This window comes from Loxodonta africana, chromosome 8 (genome assembly GCF_030014295.1).
Source record: "Loxodonta africana isolate mLoxAfr1 chromosome 8, mLoxAfr1.hap2, whole genome shotgun sequence".
In the NCBI taxonomy this organism is placed as follows: domain Eukaryota; kingdom Metazoa; phylum Chordata; class Mammalia; order Proboscidea; family Elephantidae; genus Loxodonta; species Loxodonta africana.
Window position 1 is genome coordinate 16,092,895 of NC_087349.1, and position 22,755 is coordinate 16,115,649.

The 22,755-nt window shown below is 40.1% G+C and overlaps 1 protein-coding gene across 6 annotated transcripts in view; it reads right to left on the reverse strand.

Moving 5' to 3' along the window:
- The window catches only part of EXOC4 (exocyst complex component 4), an 831,013-nt gene that overhangs the window by 602,890 nt on the left and 205,368 nt on the right, over positions 1–22,755 (reverse strand). For all 6 annotated transcript variants that reach the window (XM_003420870.4, XM_064289703.1, XM_010600447.3 and 3 more), the window contains one exon: positions 4,236–4,381. In XM_003420870.4, coding sequence (XP_003420918.1) covers positions 4,236–4,381 — 146 coding nt within the window. The remainder of the gene's footprint in view (positions 1–4,235; positions 4,382–22,755) is intronic.

The following is a 22,755-nucleotide window of genomic DNA, read 5'->3' on the forward strand; positions in this document are numbered from 1 at the left end:
AATTTGGACTTCTAGCCTCCTAGACTGTGAAAGAATAAATTTCTCTTTGTTAAAGACATCCACTTATGGTTTATCTGTTACAGCAGCTGTAGATGACCAAATAGATGGTGCCCAGCTCTGTATTCCAAAAGTACTTGCCTTTAGTCTGTATGATGTTTCCTGTTGTTCCACGGCCAAGACATTCTGGCTAGATCGTGTCAGGGCAGGGACAACTGCCAAAGACCTTGATTTATGGATGATATTCCTAGCTAACACGCCTACCTCTACAACATCACTTGGATCTTCTGCTTATTCTCCGTTTCAACTGGTACAACTCTTATCTGCCCAGCTTTGTTTCACCTCCAGACCTCCATCATCCTCTCCTATACACACACTCCAGAGCATCCTATAAAGTCATCTGAATTAGGCTGTTATTCAGCTCAAAAGTCATCACCAACTGTCAGCTGCCACCGCAGAAATACTGGCTCCTTAGAGCAGACTCTTGTCTCCCTAGTTAGAGGACAAGGATCAGGGGCAAGCTGGAACTGCTGCTGAATAACTACACTAAAGCAGCAAGGCAGCTATAGCCTCTCTCTAAATGTCCTGAAAAACAACACAGTTTGGAAATGGCTGGCAGTTTTTGACCTGAAGCCTACCACATAAAATACTCCCCAAAATACCAAACTACAAAATGTGTGGTCATAGCTACCCAGAGACTGTTTTCAAGGTCAGAAACGCAAGTGATAGGCTCACGATAAAGAACGGGTCTCTAAAAGCTGAAACAATGAATACTAAAAAGAAAAACAAAGAAAAGTTAAGACAAACTTGCAGATAGGAGAGGGGGGAAAAAACAGGTAAAATTAAGACTATATCGAACAGAAAACCCGTTGGTGTGCTAAGAAATTCCATTTTGAACCTGAAGTTTTCAAAGGTAGGCTAACAGGCTTAGAAGAGGAAAAATCCCTCTAGAATTACTGTCACTTAGGCGTAAACAGCAACATTATGAAACAGCAACAGTGACAATGGGACAGACTTCTGCCACGAGGAAGGAGCGCTGTCAGTTCCTTAATTACACCTTCTTTATCCATTCCTTGGCAAGGAAGATGAATACCAAGATGAATGTCAGTCTGAGGGAAACACCTGGGTTACTTCATCCTGTCCTTGTACCCTGCCAAGAACTGAGAGGACACTAATAGCCAGAAGGAAGAAAAGTATGCAGTACTTCAAAAGTGCCACCTACCAGTCAAGTGCAGAAAAGAAGCCACTGACCTCCAAAAAGCATGCCGGCAGCCATTGATCAGAGATGGCAAGGGAAAAAATAAACTCTGGGGCAAAGAATAGAGAGACTCACGTTGTGCAGTAAGAAGGGACTTAAACACACTTAATTAACCTTAAAAAACCTTAGCTAGGGGCAATTAGAGAAGGGTAATAAAGATCTTCACAGATGTGATAAAAACGAATTACAGCTTGCCAAAATCTTAATCCTTTATGACCTGATGTATTTTTGCCACTCAGAAATCCTTTTTTTGTTTGCAGCAAGTCACAGATTGATACGATCTTATAGTAAAAGAGGCATCTGAGATTATTCAGTTTCACTTCCTTATTTTATGGCCAAAGGCACTGAGGCTCACCAAGACAAGAGACTTGCCCTGGCTCACAACACTCATTAGAGTAGAACCAAGACTAGAAGTAGGCACATCTGTAATGATGGTCTGACTGTGTGGCTGATGTGCTTTTATTACTTACTACCCAATCATGATAAACGTATAACAATTATTTGTTTGTTTTCAAAAATTTGTATCTTTCCAATGCCGCAACTTTAAAGGATTGACAAAATGTTAGAAAATGTATGTTGTGGTCTAAGGCTTAAAGTTACGGGTGAGGGTTGAAAGCTTGAAATCTGAAATCCCTTAAACCTGTTCTCCATAACATACCTAGATAAAGAATGGTAGGTTGAGCCAGAAAAAAAAGGCCCGGTTAGGTGGCATCTGTCACCTCTATCAGCCATCTCTTCCTTCCTTGCTGGCATAGCCCCTATTTTATTGGGATTTCTGCTTCCTTGTTTCCTCTTTACTCAGCCATGTGCTCAGGAAAAATGGCTCCTTCTCTAGCTCCAGCCCTAGCACCAGAGACGAACAATGACTTGTTTAAGACAGTCTCCGTGGTTCCCTTCTCCTTGCCAGTGAGTGTAAGATCCAATCCTAGAACTTGAGGGGGACTTGCAGAGGACCTTGCTCACTGACAGGAAGCTTTTTTTCATTGATAAAAGAAGATTCTTGGGAAGAACCATATCCTGTTTCCTTGGTGTCTTGGTCACCTAATGCTGCTATAACAGAAATACCACAAGTGGATGGCTTTAACAAAGGTAAGTTTATTTTCTCACAGTCTAGTAAGCTAGAAGTCCAAATTCAGGGTGCCAGCTCCGAGGGAAGGCTTTCTGTCTCTGCTGGCTCTGGAGGAAGGTTCTCGTCATCAATCTTCCCTTGGTCTAGGAGCTTCTCCGGGCAGGAACCCTGGGTCCAAAGGATGCACTCTGTTCCCAGCACTGCTTTCCTGGTGGTATGGGTCTCCCTATCTCTGCTCACTTCTCTGTTTTATGTCTCGCAAGAGATTGGCTTAAAACACTATCTAATCTTGTAGATCTCATGAATATAACTGTGGCTAATCCATCTCATTATCATCATAGTGATAGTATTTACAACACAGAGGGAAATCATGACAGATGACAAAATGGTAGACAATCATACAATACTGGGAATCATGACCTAGCCAAGTGACAGATATTTTGGGGGGACACAATTCAATCCATGACACTTGGCATCACCATCTTTACTGGACCAGCACTGATACAAACATCACTAACATGTTCAGGATGATAAGGCTGAGAGATGGAAAAGGGCTGGCTCCTTCACCATATTGTAGTGTTGAATTAAGGAACTCTCCCATGTGTGAGACAATAACTTTCCTATGGTTTAAGCTATGTGGTGTTACTTGCAGCCTAAAGCGTTTTAACAGATATTGCATCTAACTTCTGAATAAAACCTAAGCAAAAGAAACACATTCAATAAACAAAATGGGTTTCATTCAGGCAGAAGGGTACAAACTAAATCTTTCTGCAAGGCCACAAGATTAAATGAACTGCTGAAACCTTCCATAATGATTAAAAACTCTGTGAATCCATGATAAAAACAAACTTCAAAAGTGAATCGGTAAAAGGTACTGAAGCTTCAGCTATTCAAAACAAATGAATTCAAAATACTGGGATGATATTTTTGTAGTCACTTCACATGCTTGGATTTATATTTATATTTTACTTCTTAAATATCTATTAACCCCTCAAAAGAGCACACAGGTCTGGAATTAGGCTGCCAAATTTTAATTCTGCTTCTACTACTTGCTAGCTACATGATCTCACATAAGTTACTTAAACTCTTTTGTGTCTCAACTGTTTATGTGTAAAAGAGGATTAAGTTTAGAGCAAACACCGACAAGGTAGTAAGCAGTAAATGAGATAACCCACGAAAATGGCGCAGCACCTTAGCTAGCACTTAGTAAATACTCAGTGTTAGCTATGACTGCTCCTGCTAAAATTTGGTATAATCTGAATTAAATTACACTTCTATGTGATTTTTTTTGAGAAACTTATCTAGCACAGAGCCTGGCACATAGCACAAGCACTGAATCAATGGTAGCTTCTGTTGTTATTAATGCTGATATTAATATTACTGTCAGTTGTTACCCAGAGTCACACGCTTTGGGCACACAGCCTGGTGGGGTTAACTAAGATAGTAATTAGATACAAAGAACTTCAAGATTGTTCCTTTATTAAATATAACCACGTATAACCCCATGCTACTTACACAAGGAGATTTGCATAACGTTATTAACAAGAGTTGCCTCTTGGCACTTGGGGCTTTTTCAAAGGCTGAAATAGTTCATTTCCTTTTATTTCATATACAATTCCCCAGAAACAACTTGAGAGTTTTATTTTCCATCATTTCATATAAGACTCCTAGAGACAAATTCCAGAACTTTTTATTAAAAGTCCTGGATAGTCCAGTTACCATACTCCAAAAGAGCCACTTCCCCTTGCAGAAAATAACAGTACACAAGAGTCAATACTTCACTTCCTATAAACAACTTCAAATCAACTTTAACTGGAGAAAGTAATTGCTGTCAGTAAAGTAGAAAGTCATCCTACTGGGGATCTAAGACACTTTCGCACCAGCCATCCTAGAAGCAGGCCCAGTACTTACTTGAAAAGAGAATTCTTTGGCCTTTGAGGTTTCTTCTTGGCAAAAAAAGCTGCAAACTCACGTCCAGAGCTGGCATAACTTAGTTGAGCTGATGGTTCAGAGGCCGTACGAGTATTTTTCATGTCCAAGTACTCAGTCAATAGCATCTGTGAACCAAATCAACAGCTTAATACCCACAACTATAATGTGGTGCAATTAAGAAAAACTAATTTAAAACCATGAAAATCTAACTCTAAAACTTCATTCTTGACATCCAGAAATATATTAACTTGGCCATTCGTTTTTCTAGTTGAAGGTCAGGGGAAAGATTCACTGTTGTTGCTACCTATTCCTAAAACTAGGAACAGGGTGTGGTGGGCATTTGAAAATAGGGGTAAAAGGAATTATTTTATTGAGTGCCTACTATGTGCTAGGCACTGTGCTAAGTTGACAAATATCACTCAGTCGTAATTTAACCCATATTCCAGACTACGGCAGCATCCGCAGCAATGCCACAGTTACTGGGTGCTCTCTCTGTTCTGGGCAAGGGGGTAATCCATTCAGATGGATTATCTCATTTAAAGCACAAAATTTTATCAGGTAAAGTAACAGATTACAGATAAGAAAATGGGAGCACAGAGACATTCAGGAGTTGCAAAAGTGAACCCTGGTGGACAGACACAGAGTCCATGCTGTTACCCTTCACTCTAATATACCACAGAGATCACTACTCTAACAAACCTGTCAACAAGATGTATCGTAGGTTACAGGAAGCTCAATAGTCCTGACAAAGAACTTCTAAGGTCACTGCTCATCTGAAAGTTTCAAAGCAAGAAAACCAACAACTACTTTTTTGGTCTAGTAGGTCCTGCTCATAAAATCAATCCATTCTAGAGCCACTCTAGGGCCAGGGCTGGGATCATCTGTTCCACTATTTCTATGGCCAATATTCTAAAAAGTTAGCATTATTTGAAAGAAAATAGCAGATCCAAACGGAAATTACCACAGCTCCTAAGAATATCTAACCTGGGACTAAAGCACATCAACTCCTATAATCACTCACCACATTTAAAATTTCAAGATATCCAAGTAAATATAGGCAAGCATTTCTACCCATGACTGAAGTAAAAGCTTTTCAGAGACTCAGGGTCCCATATAAGCATTCGTTCCTGCCATGTATATGCAAGTATGCATTCAGCGAAGGTTTGAGGACCGTTTTTAGCAACATCAAAAACCGCTTTTATGAAGCACCTCATGAACATGGTGCAGCCCCAAGTAAAAGTTCAAAGCAATTTTGTCTCTACAATTTTTTTTTTTTTAATAAACACATACACATTACTGAGCACTTACCAAAAACCAGAAATCTATGGAGTCAAAGTTACTATCTACTTTTTAGAGATAAAGAAACACAATCAGTGGTATTAAGAAACTAGCCTAATTAGACAACAACAGGCCAGGATTCAATGCAACTTTAGTTGATTCCAAAACATGTGCCCTTAACCACGATATTCTACAACCACTAAGAGCATACAAACTGTCAATAAGGACAGGACTATGGATGGCACTAAACAGGTCTGATTTATTTCACCTTCTGTACAATAAAGACTGCACTGGGAAAGTCTAAAACACGTTAACAGATTAGTCAATGTTCTTTATTTATTTACGAGACCACTAGAGTATTATTCAGTGTGTTGATGAAGTAACATTGAAAAATAAGATCTCTATTAATACATCACCCAAACTGTCCACTAGTCAGGGAGAATATTGAGTTGGACCTCTACTTTAGTTAACAACTCAAACAAGGGGCTCAATTACACTGTAGATTTGGCACTGCTGCTAGTAACATGATTTTCAGCAATCTGTCGTCAGAAGAAGGCTAGTAAACCAGAATGGAATTTCAAATTGATGCAATGTAAAAAGATGTCTACAAATGCACTGGGTCTCTCAGGTGTTGGTTTAAATACCAACATGACAGAGATGAGCTTTTACCAAAGAATGAAGACACACTAAACCAAAAAATTCTTTTGAGGTATTTATTGTCCTAGAATTCAATGATCGGCCTTGTATAATAAAATAGGCTTTTTTCCAGCACCCACAATAATGAAAAGAACGTACTTCTAGAAGAAACCCTGGTGGTGTTGTGGTTAAGAGCTACGGCTGCTAATCAACAGGTCGGCAGTTCAAATTTACCAGGTGCTCCTTGGAAACCCTATAGGGTAGCTCTACTCTGTCCTATAGCGTTGCTGAGTCAGAATCAACTCGAGGGCAATGGGTGTTTGTTTGTTTGTTTGTTTGTTTTTGGTACTTTTGGGAGGGTTCCTAAGGATAACCTAATCAACAGAAGGGCTTAGGCTATGTTAATGACCTCCAAATTTCAATCATAGGAGCACTGTTAGAAGACAATGCAGCTCATGTGACAGCAATCTGTTTCAGGGCTGATTCAGTTCTATGGCAAAATACACGGGTCACATGCTAACACTCACAGTCATCATGGTTAACACACATGCTGATTACATGAACTCACAATTATAATAGCTTCATATATTAACACTCATTAAATTATGGTTTACTCTAATAATTTCCATTAAAAAGAATCCTACACAGTATTTACTGAGCCTCCCTTCTGAATAAATCAACTCATGTTTGGATTAAAGCGTTAACACATAAATCATACATTTAGTTTTTATTAGTCCCACAATCTACCACTTTGATTCCTATAAATACAACAGCAAGATTGAAACAATGCTGTTGCTGTTGTTAGGTGCCATCGAGTCGGTTCCAACTCATAGCGACCCTATGTACAAGAGAACGAAATACTGCCCGGTCCTGAGCCATCCTCACAATCGTTTGCTTGAGTACACTGTTGCAGCCACTGTGTCAATCCATCTCATAAAAACAATATAACAGTATTTTAAAAATTAAGACCTCGACTTAAAATTGCTAAACGCGATCAGGTTTCCCCATAAGGTTGCTGGCAAATGGAATGTTGACAAAGAGAAAACAGAAAAAGTTCAGTTATATTTTCAAGATAGCAGTCTAATTTCCCCCATTGTATAAGGACTACAACATTCCTCAATAAGAAAACCAAAAGCAAAACAAACACAGTAATTTTGAAAATGAAATGGCTGCCTGCTTAATTATACTCATTATCAATGGTAATTGTACAGTTAAAACCACCATTAGGATGGTCGTGAGAATAATTTCTTACTTTAGTATTTGGAGTCAAACAGACCAACCAAAACATTTCAAGACTATCCAACACCTGATGGGTAAAGCCAGGCTTAAAGAGCTCATGTTTAACTTTTTTTTTTCTTCCTCTCTTTGACCCAACAAGAGTTCTTAACAACAACAACTAAAGTTTTAGTGGCTTTCAAAAGGATATTTTTACTCATAGTAAATTAAACATATACTTAACACATAAAATATGCACAGTATTGTGTTCAGTATAAAAACAGGACACAAAAATAAATCCCATCCTAAATGTGCTCATCTAGTAACGGGCAGATGAGTGTACAAGGGAGAAAGTGGTAACCTAGTAAGTATCAGGACAAAGAAACCGCTGCGAGCATTTAGAGGAAGGTCAGATTGTTCCTAACTAGGACCAAAAAAGGTTTCTAGATGATGGTGCTATACTCCCAAAACCCACTGCCATCGAGTCAACTCAGACCCACAGCAACCCTCCAGGACAGAGCCGATCTGTCTCATCCCGTTTTTACCAGGCTGTAAACCTTTAGGGAAACAGGCTGCCGCATCTTTCTCCCGGGGAGTGGCTGGCGGGTTCGAGCCACACAACCTTTTGGTCAGCACTCGAGCTCTTAACCACTGCACCAGGAGGGCTCCAAAAAAGAAACAGTGCTGGGAAATCAGAAGGATATAAATAAGTACCAAGGTTTTTGTTTGTTTGTTTAATTTTTGAGTTTATTTTTTTCTGCTTCTAATTAGCTCTTCCATTCCCATGGGTGGGGGATGAGATCTAGAAAGTGAACCAAAGTAGAACTTAAATGATTTTCACGAGCAACATGTGCTCCATTCAGATGTTAGCAATCAGAGTCCACATGCATGGAGAAGGCGACCCCATACAGAAGGAAACCAAGGGGGGTTCTTCAGCTGTGAGGTTTTATCTTCTCCAGGAGGTATTATCTCTACCTTCTTCTTTCGAGAAGTTCTTTTTGCAGTGGTCTTGTTATGTCACTTACCCTTGGTCTTCTGATGACAACTAGCTGCCTCTACCTTCGCAATACATATAAACTTGTAACAGATGCCCGTGGTAGGCTACACCTTTCTTATATTCTTCTCTCTCTGGAGTTCAACAAGGCACCAGGAGCCTGACACTCATATTAACACTATCAAGTTTGTTGTTGTTAGGTGCCCTCGAGTCGGTTCCGACTCAGCAACCCTATGCACAACAGAACGAAACACTGCCCGGTCCTGCGTCATTCTTACAATCGTTGTTATGCTTGAGCTCATTGTTGCAGCCACTGTGTCAATCACCTCGTTGAGAATCTTCCTCTTTTCCGCTGACCCTGTACTCTGCCAAGCATGATGTCCTTCTCCAGGGGCTCTTCCCTCCTGAAAACACGTCCAAAATATGTAAGACGCAGTCTCACCACCCTTGCCTCTAAGGAGCATTCTGGCCGCACTTCTTCCAAGACAGATTTGTTCGTTCTTTTGGCAGTCCATGGTATATTCAATATTCTTCGCCAACATCACAATTCAAAGGCATCAACTCTTCTTCGGTCTTCCTTATTCATTGCCCACCTTTCACATGAATATGATGCAATTGAAAATACCATGGCTTGGCTCAGGGGCACCTTAGTCTTCAGAGTGACATCTTTGCTCTTCAACACTTTGAAGAGGTCTTTTGCAGCAGATTTGCCCAATGCAACGCGTCTTTTGATTTCTTAACTGCTGCTTCCATGGCTGTTGATTGTGGATCCAAGTAAAACGAAATCCATGACAACTTCAATCTTTTCTCCGTTTATCATGATGTTGCTCATTGGTCCAGTTGTGAGGATTTTTGTTTTCTTTATGTTGAGGTGTAATCCATACTGAAGGCTGTGGTCTCTGATCTTCATTAGTAAGTGCTTCAAGTCCTCTTCACTTTCAGCAAGCAAGGTTGTGTCATCTGCATAACACAGGTTGTTAATGAGTCCTCCTCCAATCCTGATGCCCCGTTCTTCATATAGTCCAGCTTCTCGTATTATTTGTTCGGCATACAGATTAAGTAGGTATGGTGAAAGAATACAACCCTGACACACACCTTTCCTGACTTTAAACCAATCAGTATCCCCCTTGTTCTGTCCGAACAACTGCCTCTTGATCTATGTAAAGATTCCTCACGAGCACAATTAAGTGCTCTGTAATTCCCATTCTTTGCGGTGTTATCCACAGTTTATGATCCACACAGTTGAATGCCTTTGCATAGTCAATAAAACACAGGTAAACATCCTTCTGGTATTCTCTGCCTTCAGCCAGGATCCATCTGACATCAGCAATGATATCCCTGGTTCCATGTTCTCTTCTGAAACCGGCCTGAATTTCTGGCAGTTCCCTGTCATTTTCGAATAATCTTCAGCAAAATTTTGCTTGCGTGTGATATTAATGATATTGTTCTATAATCTCCACATTCGGTTGGATTACCTTCTTGGGAATAGGCATAAATATGGATCTCTTCCAGTCAGTTGGCCAGGACGCTGCCTTCCATATTTCTTGGCATAAACGAGTGAGCACCTCCAGTGCTGCATCTGTTTGTTGAAACATCTCAGTTGATATTCCGTCAATTCCTGAAGACTTGTTTTTCGCCAATGCCTTCAGAGCAGCTTGGACTTCTTCCTTCAGTACTATTGGTTCCTGATCATATGCCACCTCTTGACATGGTTGAATATCAACTAATTCTTTTTGGTATAATGACTCCGTGTATTCCTTCCATCTTCTTTTGATGCTTCCTGCGTCGTTTAATATTTTCCCCATGGAATCCTTCACTATTGCAACCCGAGGCTTGAATTTTTTCTTCAGTTCTTTCAGCTTGAGAAACGCTGAGCGTTTTCCATCTCCAGGTCTTTGCACATGTCATTATAATACTTTACTTTTTCTTCTCGAGAGGCCCTTTGAAATCTTCTGTTCAGTTCTTTTACTTGATCAGTTCTTCCTTTTGCTTTAGCTGCTCAGTGCTCAAGAGCAAGTTTCAGAGTCTCCTGTGACATCCATCTTGGTCTTTTCTTTCTTTCCTGTCTTTTCAATGACCTCTTGCTTTTTTCATGGATGATGTCCTTGATGTCATTCCACAACTCGTTTGGTCTTCGGTCACTAGTGTTCAATGCGTCAAATCTGTTCTTGAGATGGTCTCTAAATTCAGGTGGGATATACTCAAGGTCATATTTTGGCTCTCGTGGACTTGCTCTGATTTTCTTCAGTTCCAGCTTGAACTTGCATATGAGCAATTGATGGTCTGTTCCACAGTCGGCCCCTGGCCTTGTTCTGACTGATGATATTGACCTTTGCCACTGTCTCTTTCCACAGATGTAGTCAATTTGATTTCTGTGTGTTCCATCTGGCGAGGTCCATGTGTATAGTCGCCGTTTATGTTGGTGAAAGAAGGTATTAGCAGTGAAGAAGTCGTTGGTCTTGCAAAATTCTACCATTCGATCTCCTGCATTGTTTCTATCACCAAGACCATATTTTCCCACTACTAATCCTTCTTCATTTCCAACTTTCACATTCCAATCGCCAGTACTTATCAATGCATCTTGATTGCGTGTTCGATCAATTTCAGACTGCAGCAGCTGATAAAAATCTTCTTTTTCTTCATCTTTGGCCCTAGTGGTTGGTGCGTAAATTTGAATAATAGTCATATTAACTGGTCCTCCTTGTAGGCGTATGGATATTATCCTATCACTGACAGCATTGTACTTCAGGATAGACCTTGAAAAGTTCTTTTTGACGATGAATGCAACACCATTCCTCTTCGAGTTGTCATTCCCAGCGTAGCAGACTATATGATTGTCTGATTCAAAATAGCCAATACCAGTCCATTTGAGCTCACTTATGCCTAGGATATAGATGTTTATGCGTTCCATTTCATTTTTGATGATTTCCAATTTTCCCAGATTCATACTTCGTACATTCCAGGTTCCAATTAGTAATGGATGTTTGCAGCTGTTTCTTCTCATTTTTGAGTCGTGCCACATCAGCAAATGAAGGTCCTGAAAGCTTTACTCCATCCATATCATTAAGGTCAACTCTACTTTGAGGAGGCAGCTCTTCCCCAGTCATCTTTTGAGTGCCTTCCAACCTCAGTGACTCATCTTCCAGGACTATATCAGACAATGTTCCACTGCTATTCATAAGGTTTTCACTGGCTGATGTTTTTCAGAAGTAGACTGCCAGGTCCTTCTTCCTAGTCTGTCTTAGTCTGGAAGCTCAGCTGAAACTTGTCCTCCATGGGTGACCCTGCTGGTATCTGAATACCAGTGGCATAGCTTCCAGCATCGCAGCAACACACAAGCCCCCACAGTACGACAAACTGACAGACACGCGGGGGAGGCTACCAGGTAACCAATGATTGTATCTCCAAAAGACGCTATATATTTTTTTTCTCGTTTTCACATCAAAACCAGTCATTTTACATCAATGCCAGATATTAATAATTTATATTTTCTCAGTGAAAAAATAGCACATATAAGAAAATTATCAAAAGTGCCTCTGATTGATCTAGTTCATATTTCAACAATCTATGTATATATACATAGCTATATGCATAAATTTGCTCACATTTTCACATGCATATACATATACAGAGGCCAGGAACATGAAACAGCATATTATGTGAATACCCCATGACTCCTGCCTTCTGGGAGGTTACTATCTATCTTAACTGTCAACTAAGACCTCTTATCCTCATTAAAACTCAAACAGCAGTTTGTATCTCTCAAGGATTTTATCTTACACTGCTTTGCTTTATAGCCTGACTCTTTGTCCAGGCCATGCCTTTTCTTTATGTTTCTGTGAGCATCTAACACAGTGTCGTGGAAAAAGTAGGACCTCCCTAGTGTTGTTATCAGGTGCCATCAAGTTGGCTCCGAATCACAGCAACCCTATGTACAAAAGAACGAAACACTGCCCAATCCTGTGCCATCTACACAATCATGGCTATGTTTGAGGCCACTGTTGAAGCCACCGTGTCAAACCATCTCGTTTGTGGCCTTTCTCTTTTTCAATGACTTTCTACTTTATCAAGCAAGGACTGGTCCCTCCTGATAACATGTCCAAAGTATGTGAGGTGAAGTCTCTCCATCCTAGCTTCTAAGGAGCATCCTGGTTGTACTTATCCCACAACAGATTTGTTAGTTCTTCTGGCAGCCCATGGTATATTCAATATTCTGCGTCAACACCGTAATTCAAAAGTATTTGAATTCCTTCAGTATTCTTTATTCATTGTCCAGCTTTTGCATGCATATGATGCGATTGGAAATACCATAGTTCGGGTCAGGTACACCTTAGTCTTCAAAGTGACATCTTTGCTTTTAAATACTTCAAAGAGGTCTTTTGCAGCAGGTTTTTCCAATGCAATACGTCATCTGATTTCTTGACTGCTGATTCCATGTGCATTGACTATGGAATCAAGTGAAATGAAATGCTTGACAGCTTCATTATTTTCTCCATTTATCATGATGTTGTTTATTGGTCCAGTTGTGACGATTTCTGTTTTCTTCATGTTGAGCTGTGTAATCCATACTGAAGGCTGTGGTTTTTGATCTTCAAGTGCTTCAAGTCCTCTTCCCTTTCAGCAAGCAAGGCTGTATCATCTGCACGTTGCAGGTTGTTAATGAGACTTCCTCCAGTTCTGATGCTGTGTTCTCTTCATATAGTCCAGCTTCTCAGATTATTTGCTCAGCATACAGACTGAATAAATATGTTGAAAGGATACAACTCTTACACACACCTTTTGTGATTTTAAACCATGCAGTAGCCCCTTGTTCCGTTTGAATAACTGCCTGTTGGTCTATGGACAGGTTCCTCATGAGCACAATAAAGTGTTCTGCAATTCCCATTCTGCACAATGTTATCCATAATTTATTATGATCCACACAGTCAAAATGCTTTCAGCCAAGATCCCTTGGACATCAGCGATGATATCCCTCATTCCACATCCTCTTCTGAATCTGGCTTGAATTTCTGACAGTTCCCTGTCGACATACTGCAGCAACTGCTTTTGAATGATCCTTAGCAAAATTTTACTTGTGTGTGATATTAATGATATTGTTGGATAATTTCTGCACTCTGTAGGATCACTTATCACTGGAATAGGCACAAATATGGATCTTTCCCAGTCAGCTGGACAGGTCTTCCAAATTTCTTGGCAGAGTGAGCACCTCCAGTGCTGCATCCATTTGTTAAAACATTTCAGTTGGCATTCCATCAATTCCTGGAGCCCTGTTTTTCACTAATGACTTCAGTGCAGCTTAGACTTCTTCCTTCAATGTCATCAGTTCTTATCATGCTACCTCCTGAAATGGTGGAACTCTGTATAGTCCTTCCACCTTCTTGTAATGCTTCCTGCGTCATTCAATATTTTGCCCATAGAATTCTTCAATATTACAACTCAAGACTTGAATTTTTGTTTCACCTCTTCCAGCTTGAGAAATGCCGAGCATGTTCTTACCTTTTGGTTTTCTAACTGCAGGTCTTTGCCCATTTCATTATGATACTTTGTCTCCTTGAGCCTCCCTGTGAAACTTCTCTTCTGTTCTTTTACTTCATCATTTCTCCCATTCACTTTAGCTACTTTACATTCAAGAGCAACTTTCATGGCCTTTTCTTTCTTTCCTGTCTTTTTAATGTCCTCTTGTTTTCTTCATGTATGATCTCCTTGATATCATCCCATGATTTGTCTGGTTTTCTGTCATTAGTGTTCAATGTGTCAAATCTATTCCTGAGATGGTCTTTAAATTCAGGTAGGATATACTCAGGGTGGTACTTTGGCTCTCATAGACTTGTTTTCATTTTCTTCAGCTTGAATTTGCATATGAGCAACTGATGGTCTGTTCTGCAGTTGGCCCCTGGCCTTTTTCTGACTGATGATATTGAACTCCATCATCTCTTTCCACAGATATAGTCGATTTGATTCCTGTGTATTCCATCCAGTGATGTCCATGTGTATAGTCACAATTTATGTTGTTGAAAAAAAGTACTTGCAGTGAGTAAGTCGTTGGTCTTGCAAAATTCTATAATGCAATCTCTGGAGTCATTTCTATCACCAAGGCCATATTTTCCAACTACCATGCCTTCTTCTTTGTTTCCAACTTTTGCATTCCAATCATCAGTAAGTATCAATGCATCTTGATTGCATGTTTCATCAATTTCAGACTGCAGAAGTTGGTAAAAAAAAAAAAAAAAAAACTTCAGTTTCTTCATCTTTGGAACTAGTTGTTCATCTGTGAATGAGAATAATAGTCGTATTAACTGGTCTTCCTTGAAGGCATGTGGATATTATCCTGTCACTGACAGCACTGTACTACAGGATAGATCTTGAAATGTTCTTTTTGACAATGAATGTTCCTCTTCATTTTTTCATTCCCAACATAGTAGCCCATGTGATTGTTCGATTCAAAATGGCCAATACCAGACCATTTCAGCTTGCTAATGCCTAGGGTATCAATCTTTATGTATTTCATTTTTGATGGCTTCCAATTTTCCTAGATTCATGCTTCATATATTTCACATTTCAATTATTCATGGATGTTTGTAGCTGTTTCTTCTTATTTTGAGTCGTGCCACATTGGTAAACGGAGGTCCCAAAAGCTTGACTGCATCCACGTCATCAAGGTCCGCTCTACTTTGAGAAGGCAGCTCTTCCCCAGTCGTCTTTCGAGTGCCTTCCAACCTGAGTTGCTCATCTTTCGGCACTATACCAGACAAAGTTCTGCTGCAATTCATAAGGTGTCTACTGGCCAGTTTCTTTACAAGTAGACTGCAGGTCCTTCTTCCTAGTCTGCCTTAGTCTGGAAGCTCTACTGAAACCTGTCCAAAATGGATGACCCTGCTGGTATTTGAAATACCAGAGGCATAGCTTCCAGCATCACAGCAATATGCAAGTCACCATAACACAACAAATTGACAGGAGCTCCCTAGTAAGTTACCTAAATTGAAAGATGCGGTAAAGGGCAGCTACTTATTGTTGTCTCACAGTCACACATGAGCTCCTCTGAGTATAACTACAACACCCATGGAGAAATTTCAGGTTTTCTGAGGTATATTAATTCACTCACATCACAGAAATACTATTTATTAAATTTCTGCTCCAACAAGATAAGTACTACTCTAATGACCTGAAAGAGTTAATGCATCTTGGAAAGGACCCAAAATACTCTCCAGACACAGCCTATTCAATTAAAGTGGCTGTGATCCAGAATCTACAATTAGCAGTTCAGTTACTAAAGACCCTTTATATTGGTTATCTGTATATGTGAACATTGACATACCTATAAAACACAATGCTTGCTTATAGTTTATTCAAAATGGAATCTTTAGGGGTAACAAACGCAGATTCAATTAACATTTTCTTTGTACCTACTTCATGCAAATACCTGTGGCAAATACCCTCCCATCAGGATTTAAGGGAAATGCTGTGAAGATCAGCCAATAGTGGGGTTTGGAGGGTCCTGTCTATCTAACGAGAAATGAGCAACTACTTTTTTGGCAAGCATTGAGGATACAAAGATAGAGTGGTTCCTTTTTTAAAGAAGTCCACAAAGAAGATCTCAACTGAATTCACTTAAGGCTTTTCATGATCAGATTCAGGCTGTCTAATCACGTCTTACGCTCCTCAGAATGAATTACGTACACTGAAAGTTCAGTATGGGTATTCACTGTTCTGAATATCTGTGTATTATTAATACCTGGCATGACCTTCCCACCTGCCTAAATCCTAACCATCCATCAAGGAACAGTTCAGCTCCTACCACATACATAAAAACGTCTCTGACCAATCTATCTAAAGCCATCCTTTAAATCCCTTCAGGACGCACGGATTATTACCTTACGAATTACTACTGCACATTATTTACCTTCCCTCTATTTACCTCTTAATCTGCCAACATGACCTGATGAGAACCCAACCAAACCAAACCTGTTGCCAGCGAGTCAATTCCAACTCATAGTGACTCTACAGGACAGAGTAGAACCGCCCCATAGGGTTTCCAAGGAGTGCCCGGTGGATTCAAACTGCCAACCTTTCAGTTAGCAGCCGTAGCTCTTAACCACTGTGCCACCAGGGTTTCCAACCTGATGAGAAGGTGCCACTATGTCTAATACTTCCTTGTATTACCACAAATATAACCCAATTTATGTCACCTAAAACACCTTCTAAAACCCCTTAATAACTAAAGAAGCAAGCTGGTATCACTCGTTTCTAGATTTTGTCAGCTTTTACATTACATAAAAGATTTTGCCTACAACTTAATGCAAAATTCTTCTATGTGAAGATGATGAAACATATATACCCTTTTGAGCAAGACACCAAACTGATAAAAAAAAAATACCTACTGACAGCTTGGTTAAACAACAGGTTTTACGTTGATCTTTATATGCTCATAAAAATTTCAAACAGTACAGAAATATATAAAGATTCAAGTATTCTTGAATAGTTCTATTATATGCAATATATCGTATTGATTTGCCTTTGTTAATACTTCATTCTTTTTCTCCTGGCATCCTTCTAAACAGTAATAAGCACAGTGTTCTCCATACATAAAGTACCTTAGAAAGCATTACATGCATTCCAACAGAGAGGCCAATTCCATCAGTGAACAAAAAGAGCTGCCTGACAGGAACTATGTGGTTCCTATTGGACCATATTGGACCCTTTTTGCATTCACTTCTCCATACATCACAAGCCCATCTCAATTTGTCAGTTATGCTACACATGCCTGGTCCAACACATTCAACTCTCCTCCCCACTCACCCCTGCCCTTAACCCCACGACCCAAGGGCAACAGTGGAACAGACGAAATGCCTAATAGCGTGGAAAACAGTTGTACACCTGAAACATTTCTCTCCAATGTTTTCTTCTTCATTTTCATTCTCAAAAAGACTGCCACACCCAGTTGAAAGATGCAGTAAAATGAAATGCAGTAGGATGTTTAACCTGGCTCCACATGATATGAGAGTGAATGTTTGTAAACATGACTTCAGAACAGCAGAGGGGGGAAAAAGAGCCTCACTCTTGGAGTTATGAACATTGCCACAGCTCCACCTAATTATCCTTGGCTCTATTCTACCACTCAGTAACAAGCTCACCCCATAAAACAAGCCATAGGAAAGAAAAAGACAGCATGCTATTTAAATACCAACCATGTTAACACAGAAGCAATACAGTACAATTCATGTAACTCGTGTTCACTGCTAATTGCTTAAGACATCCTGCTATGGAGAAGACAGCGACGGTAGCCAGGCCCTGGTCTTCTTTAAATGCCAGCTCTTAATAACAAACTCCAAAAAGGTCTTAATTGCATTTACCAGGAGCTCATGAACTTTAAAAGTTGTTAATCAGATTTCCACGTAAATGGAACGACAATTAAAGGTTAAGTACAGGTTTCAGAAATTTCAGAAGTTGAGAATATACTGCCCTTCACAGGGGGAAAAAAAACTATCAGCCTTGACAGGAACTAAACATCTTAATTAAACATGCAGAAGTACCATGCTTATTTTTGCGTGAAGTTCTATTTTCAAATGTCAAAGTTAATCACATACTTGACTACAAATGTGCAATATTCTCCCAGCCAGAGGAGAGACACCTTAGTATTCTTTTCTGAGACCACATCCGCAGGTCTCCAAAAAATATCTCTGGTGTCCGCTCAGGCCTGCTCCCTGCCAGAGCTACCTGAAAATCCAAGAAGCCCAGGGAAAGGCCTTCTGCAGAGAGATCTTAATTGTCCTCCATCTGAGGAGTAATCTGAAGCCACACATTCTCAATCAATCTCACTTCATGTTTATGTGGCTCGGGAGAAACATGAGGCACTTCCTCCATAAATTCGCTGCACCTGTGTCCCTGGAGTGACATGTTGACAAATGAATATGACATCTCTTCAAACTCCAAGAAGAATTTATGATTCCTTGAAAGAATATATTTGATCAATTATAGTGTCATCACAGTTGAAAGCCAAACCGTGTCTTTGGAGTACACTTCACAAAATATGCCTGAGCTGGTATTCGGCAATGGGATGAATGACAGATCCCAATCCCCAGAGTCAGGTCCTCATTCCAGCTCTACCACTCACTCTCTGACTCTCCGGCTTAAGAGGAGCTAGGTGTAACAACCACTCAGTGCGGAAATGCGTAAGATGAATAGCTACACGGTGCTCTAGACAAAACAGCTGCAGATCTCAGAAAATATTTGTAGGTACAATATCTAGCCAGTAAAAATAAGTAATGATTCTTTAAGCTAGGTACACCATGAAGAAAAAAAAAATTCCTTCTGCAACCCCACAGTTTTTCTGCTTTCATCACTCAGTATACTTCTAACTCTCCCTTCTGTTATTCCTTCTAAAAGTCTGAGAAAAAAAAATCAGTGTGCGCTCAATGAAAAGTATCTACAGCACACTTCAAAAGAAAAGAATGGATTCTTCAGGTTCCTAGAGCTACCGCTACGACTGCTGTTGGAGTTATTTCTAGTAATTGGACTATGTGAGTACATGTGGTCACAGAATAAACCAAAGCTCATCAGTTTTAAAGAAAATCAAAACCAAAAAGAAATCCAGAAGTGAAAAATTAATACAACATAATGGTTACCCAATTTAAAATGAAAAAAAAAAAAAAAAGAGGAAGGAAAGAATTTTTAAATGGTTCTTTTTAGAAGATTCATCTACTCAACTATGAGGTCCCTCAGCAGAGTCCAGGGTTGACTCTCAAGGACTGTGTGCCAACTTTAAACAAGAAGGGCTGTGTTTTGGTCACCCAGTACTGTTATAACAGAAATACCATAAGTAGATGGCTTTAACAAAGAGAAATTTATTTTCTCACAGTCTAGTAGGTTACAAGTCTAAATTCAGGGCACCAGCTCCAGGGGAAGGCTTTCTCTCTCTGTGGGCTCTGGAGGAAGGTCTTGGTTTTCAATCTTCTCCTGGTCGAGGAGCTTCTCAGGCACAGGGGCCCCGCGTCCAAAGGCCACACTCTGCTCCCAGTGCTGCTTTCTTGGTACTATAAGGTCCCCAACTCTCTGCTTGCTTCCCTTTCCTTTTATGTCTTGAGAGATAAAAGGCGGTACAGGCCACACCCCAGGGATCAGGGAGGTGTTACAATTCCATCCTAATCCTCTCAACATAAAATTACAATCACAAAATGGAGGACAACCACACATGGCCTAAACAAGTTGATACACACATTTTGGGGGAGACATAATTCAATCTATGACAGGCTATTTCTTCTGGAAACAGCATATTGGAGTCTCACACCTGATTCAATTCAACAAATATCAGCAAGTCTTCTGATAGACCATCTGACTGAGAAAATGGCCTCACTCTCAATATACTGAACTCCAAACTGTAGGAAGGAGGGCTGGGCTGAGGTACCACACCTGCTTTTCTTGCTAGTGCCCCTTTGTGATCAACAGCATACAGTAAGGCTGTTGATCAGGAGTTATGAGATTTGTCTGTGAGACAGAATTTCTCTGTAGAAAAATGTTTTATTCTGTTTTATATCTCCAAAGAATCCTGCACTGAGTCTTACTGTGTGGATGTTCAAACAATATCAACTGAATAAATGATTTTTATGCCTGGCCTCATTATTACCCTGCTCTCCCAAAGCAGGTTTACCCAACAAGTTAATCAGGGCAGCACTTCAATAAAGACAGCGCACAACGTTCCTAGGTACTGGTCCATACAAACAACCTCTTATGAGCCACTACCACCACTACGTCCAGCACAGGCCTCCAATGAGACTGACCCCTCCAATGTCTCACGAAACCACACCAGCTCATTCCAACATCTGTGGTCCTAATAATTCGGTAAGTCTTCTCATTTCCCCTCTGCTATACAAAATTCGATCATCTTTCAAGGACCAACACAAATACCAACTTTTCACTAATGTTTCTGCTCTTCAACAAGTACTTATTGAATCTAAGGTACTGTGTGAGATATTGCATATGCAAAAATGAAAACAAAAGTCTAGGCCCCGAAGGAGTGCCCCAGGTTCCTCAATAGTTTGTCTCTTTTCAACTAGAGTAGTTTCTCTATTGCCCTACACAAATATTATTGCAAATAAAATGTTCCTTGAGTATCACAGACATCACACCAAAAGTATTCATTCAAAAGTACCAGCAGAGCAGCAGATTCCAGCCACTGACTTGTTTCTTGTCTCTGTTGTGCAGCTTCTCTTGCCTGTTTCTATATTTCAATTATTAGTTTAAACAAGATAAAATGAGTGCCTTCTATGTGCTAGGCCTAACCTAAGCACCTTCATTTGTCACGTAGGTGCTATCTAGAGTGACTTTCTTCTCCAAACCACCTCTCATGTCCTTGGTCTGGGGCATTCCACACTCACAGAGATTACAGTCTGTTAGGGATTGAATTGTATCCCCCCAAAATGTATGTCAACTTGGCTAAGCCATGATTTCCAGTATTGTGTGACTGTCTACCATTTTGTCATGTGTTGTGATTTTCCCATGTGTTGTAAATCCTACCTCTATGATTTTAATGAGATCAGGTTAGTGGCAGTAATGTTAATGAGGCGGGACTCAATCCACAAGATTAGGTTGTGTTTTAAGCCAATCTCTTTTGAGACATAAAAGAGAAAAGTGAGCAGAGAGACAAGGGGACCTCAGGCCATCATGAAAGCAGAGCCAGGAGCAGAGTGTGTCCTTCGGACCCGGGGTTCCTGCACTGAGAAGCTCACAGATCAGGGGAAGATTGATGACAAGTACCTTCCCCCAGAGCTGACACAGAGACAGAAAGAGAGCCTTCCCCTGGAGCTGATACCCTGAATACGGACTTCTAGCCTCCTAGGCTGTGAGAGAATAAATTTCTCTTTGTTAAAGCCATCCACTTGTGGTATTTCTGTTATAGCAGAACTAGATAACTAAGACATAGTCCAATAGTAAGCTCTGAGAAAGTTGGAAGGCACATCCACCATCAAGTTCAAGGTGACTTTCTGTACCATTCAATGGAACAGACTGTGGAGTTCACTTCAAGATGTCTCCTAAACTTTCTTGAACATTAAACAGTGATTAGCTAATATAGAATCTGGTTTGCTTTTATTACCCCTTTTTATCTACCAGAGTAGCTCCATCTGAAGTTCTTCTCCCTCCTGGGACTGTTTGATTATATGATCACACGAATGTGAATGTATGATGGCGGACTCCAAAAGGCAAGAGAGTCATCATTCCTGACACTGATATACTTTCATGTAGCTGTGAAGATATAATAGTTAGTGACTATTTTGTTCACATTGGTGAAGCTATTTTTTCTTTGGGACTCATGAAACCAAAACCCAAACACTTGTTGAACCCCTCTAGAATCTGGTGACCCATATGAGTACAGTTATTCTAGGATTCAGTCACAAAAACTTGCAACCAGAAATGAGAGTTGTTAATAACAATGTACAGGCTGGATACACCTGCTTTTCTTTCTTTTGCATTTACTTTCAACTGATAAAAAATGTTTTTGTTGTTGTTAGGAGCCACAGAGTCAGTTCCAACTCACAGAGATCCTATGTACAACAGAATGAAATATTGCATGGTTCTGCACCATCCGCATAAACATTGTATGCTTGAGCCCATTGTTGCAGCCACTATGTCAATCCATCTCGGCAAGGTCTTCCTCTTTTTCAATGACCCTATGGTCTACCAAGCATGATGTCCTTCTCCAAGGACTGGACCCTCCTGGTAACATGTCCAAAGTATGTGAGACAAAGTCTTGCCATCCTTGGTTCTAAGGAGCACTTGAAAATGTACTTATCTTTAAATAATACTTATGGATAATGGTGAAATACTTCTGCATTGATTACAGAATGTGGCATAGCACCCAGACATTCTGGTTTAGCTGAAAGTGGAAGGAAGAGACTGTTCGCATAATTATTTCTAATAATCTGCATTCTCAGAGGATGAACCTATTATAATCAATAATTCTCAGATTAATAAATAATATAACTTTATGTTTGGGGACACGATGGAGAAGGGGAGAGCTGCACTGCTTATGTTTCACGCAATTGTTACTTTTGCTGCTTGAAATATCACTAGAGCCATAGAGAGATCATTCCATTTTTAGGTCGAAACGGCAGTCACTTAGAACTCATAAATCTATGGGCTGTCAATTATGCACATTATACATGCAGTTTTAAAACTGCAGTCAGAACTTATAAAGTTATTATTTTTTCTCATGTGTTAGCCATGGTACTTCAGCTGAAAGCCACTGATGGGAATCCAGACGATGGTATTCCAGACCTTTGTCAGAGACGAGTTCAAAGTTGATGATAATACCATTAAATAATAGTCACACATTCCCACCTTAGGAATATGTTCTGTTCTTGGCAGGGAAGGTGTCTGACGGTT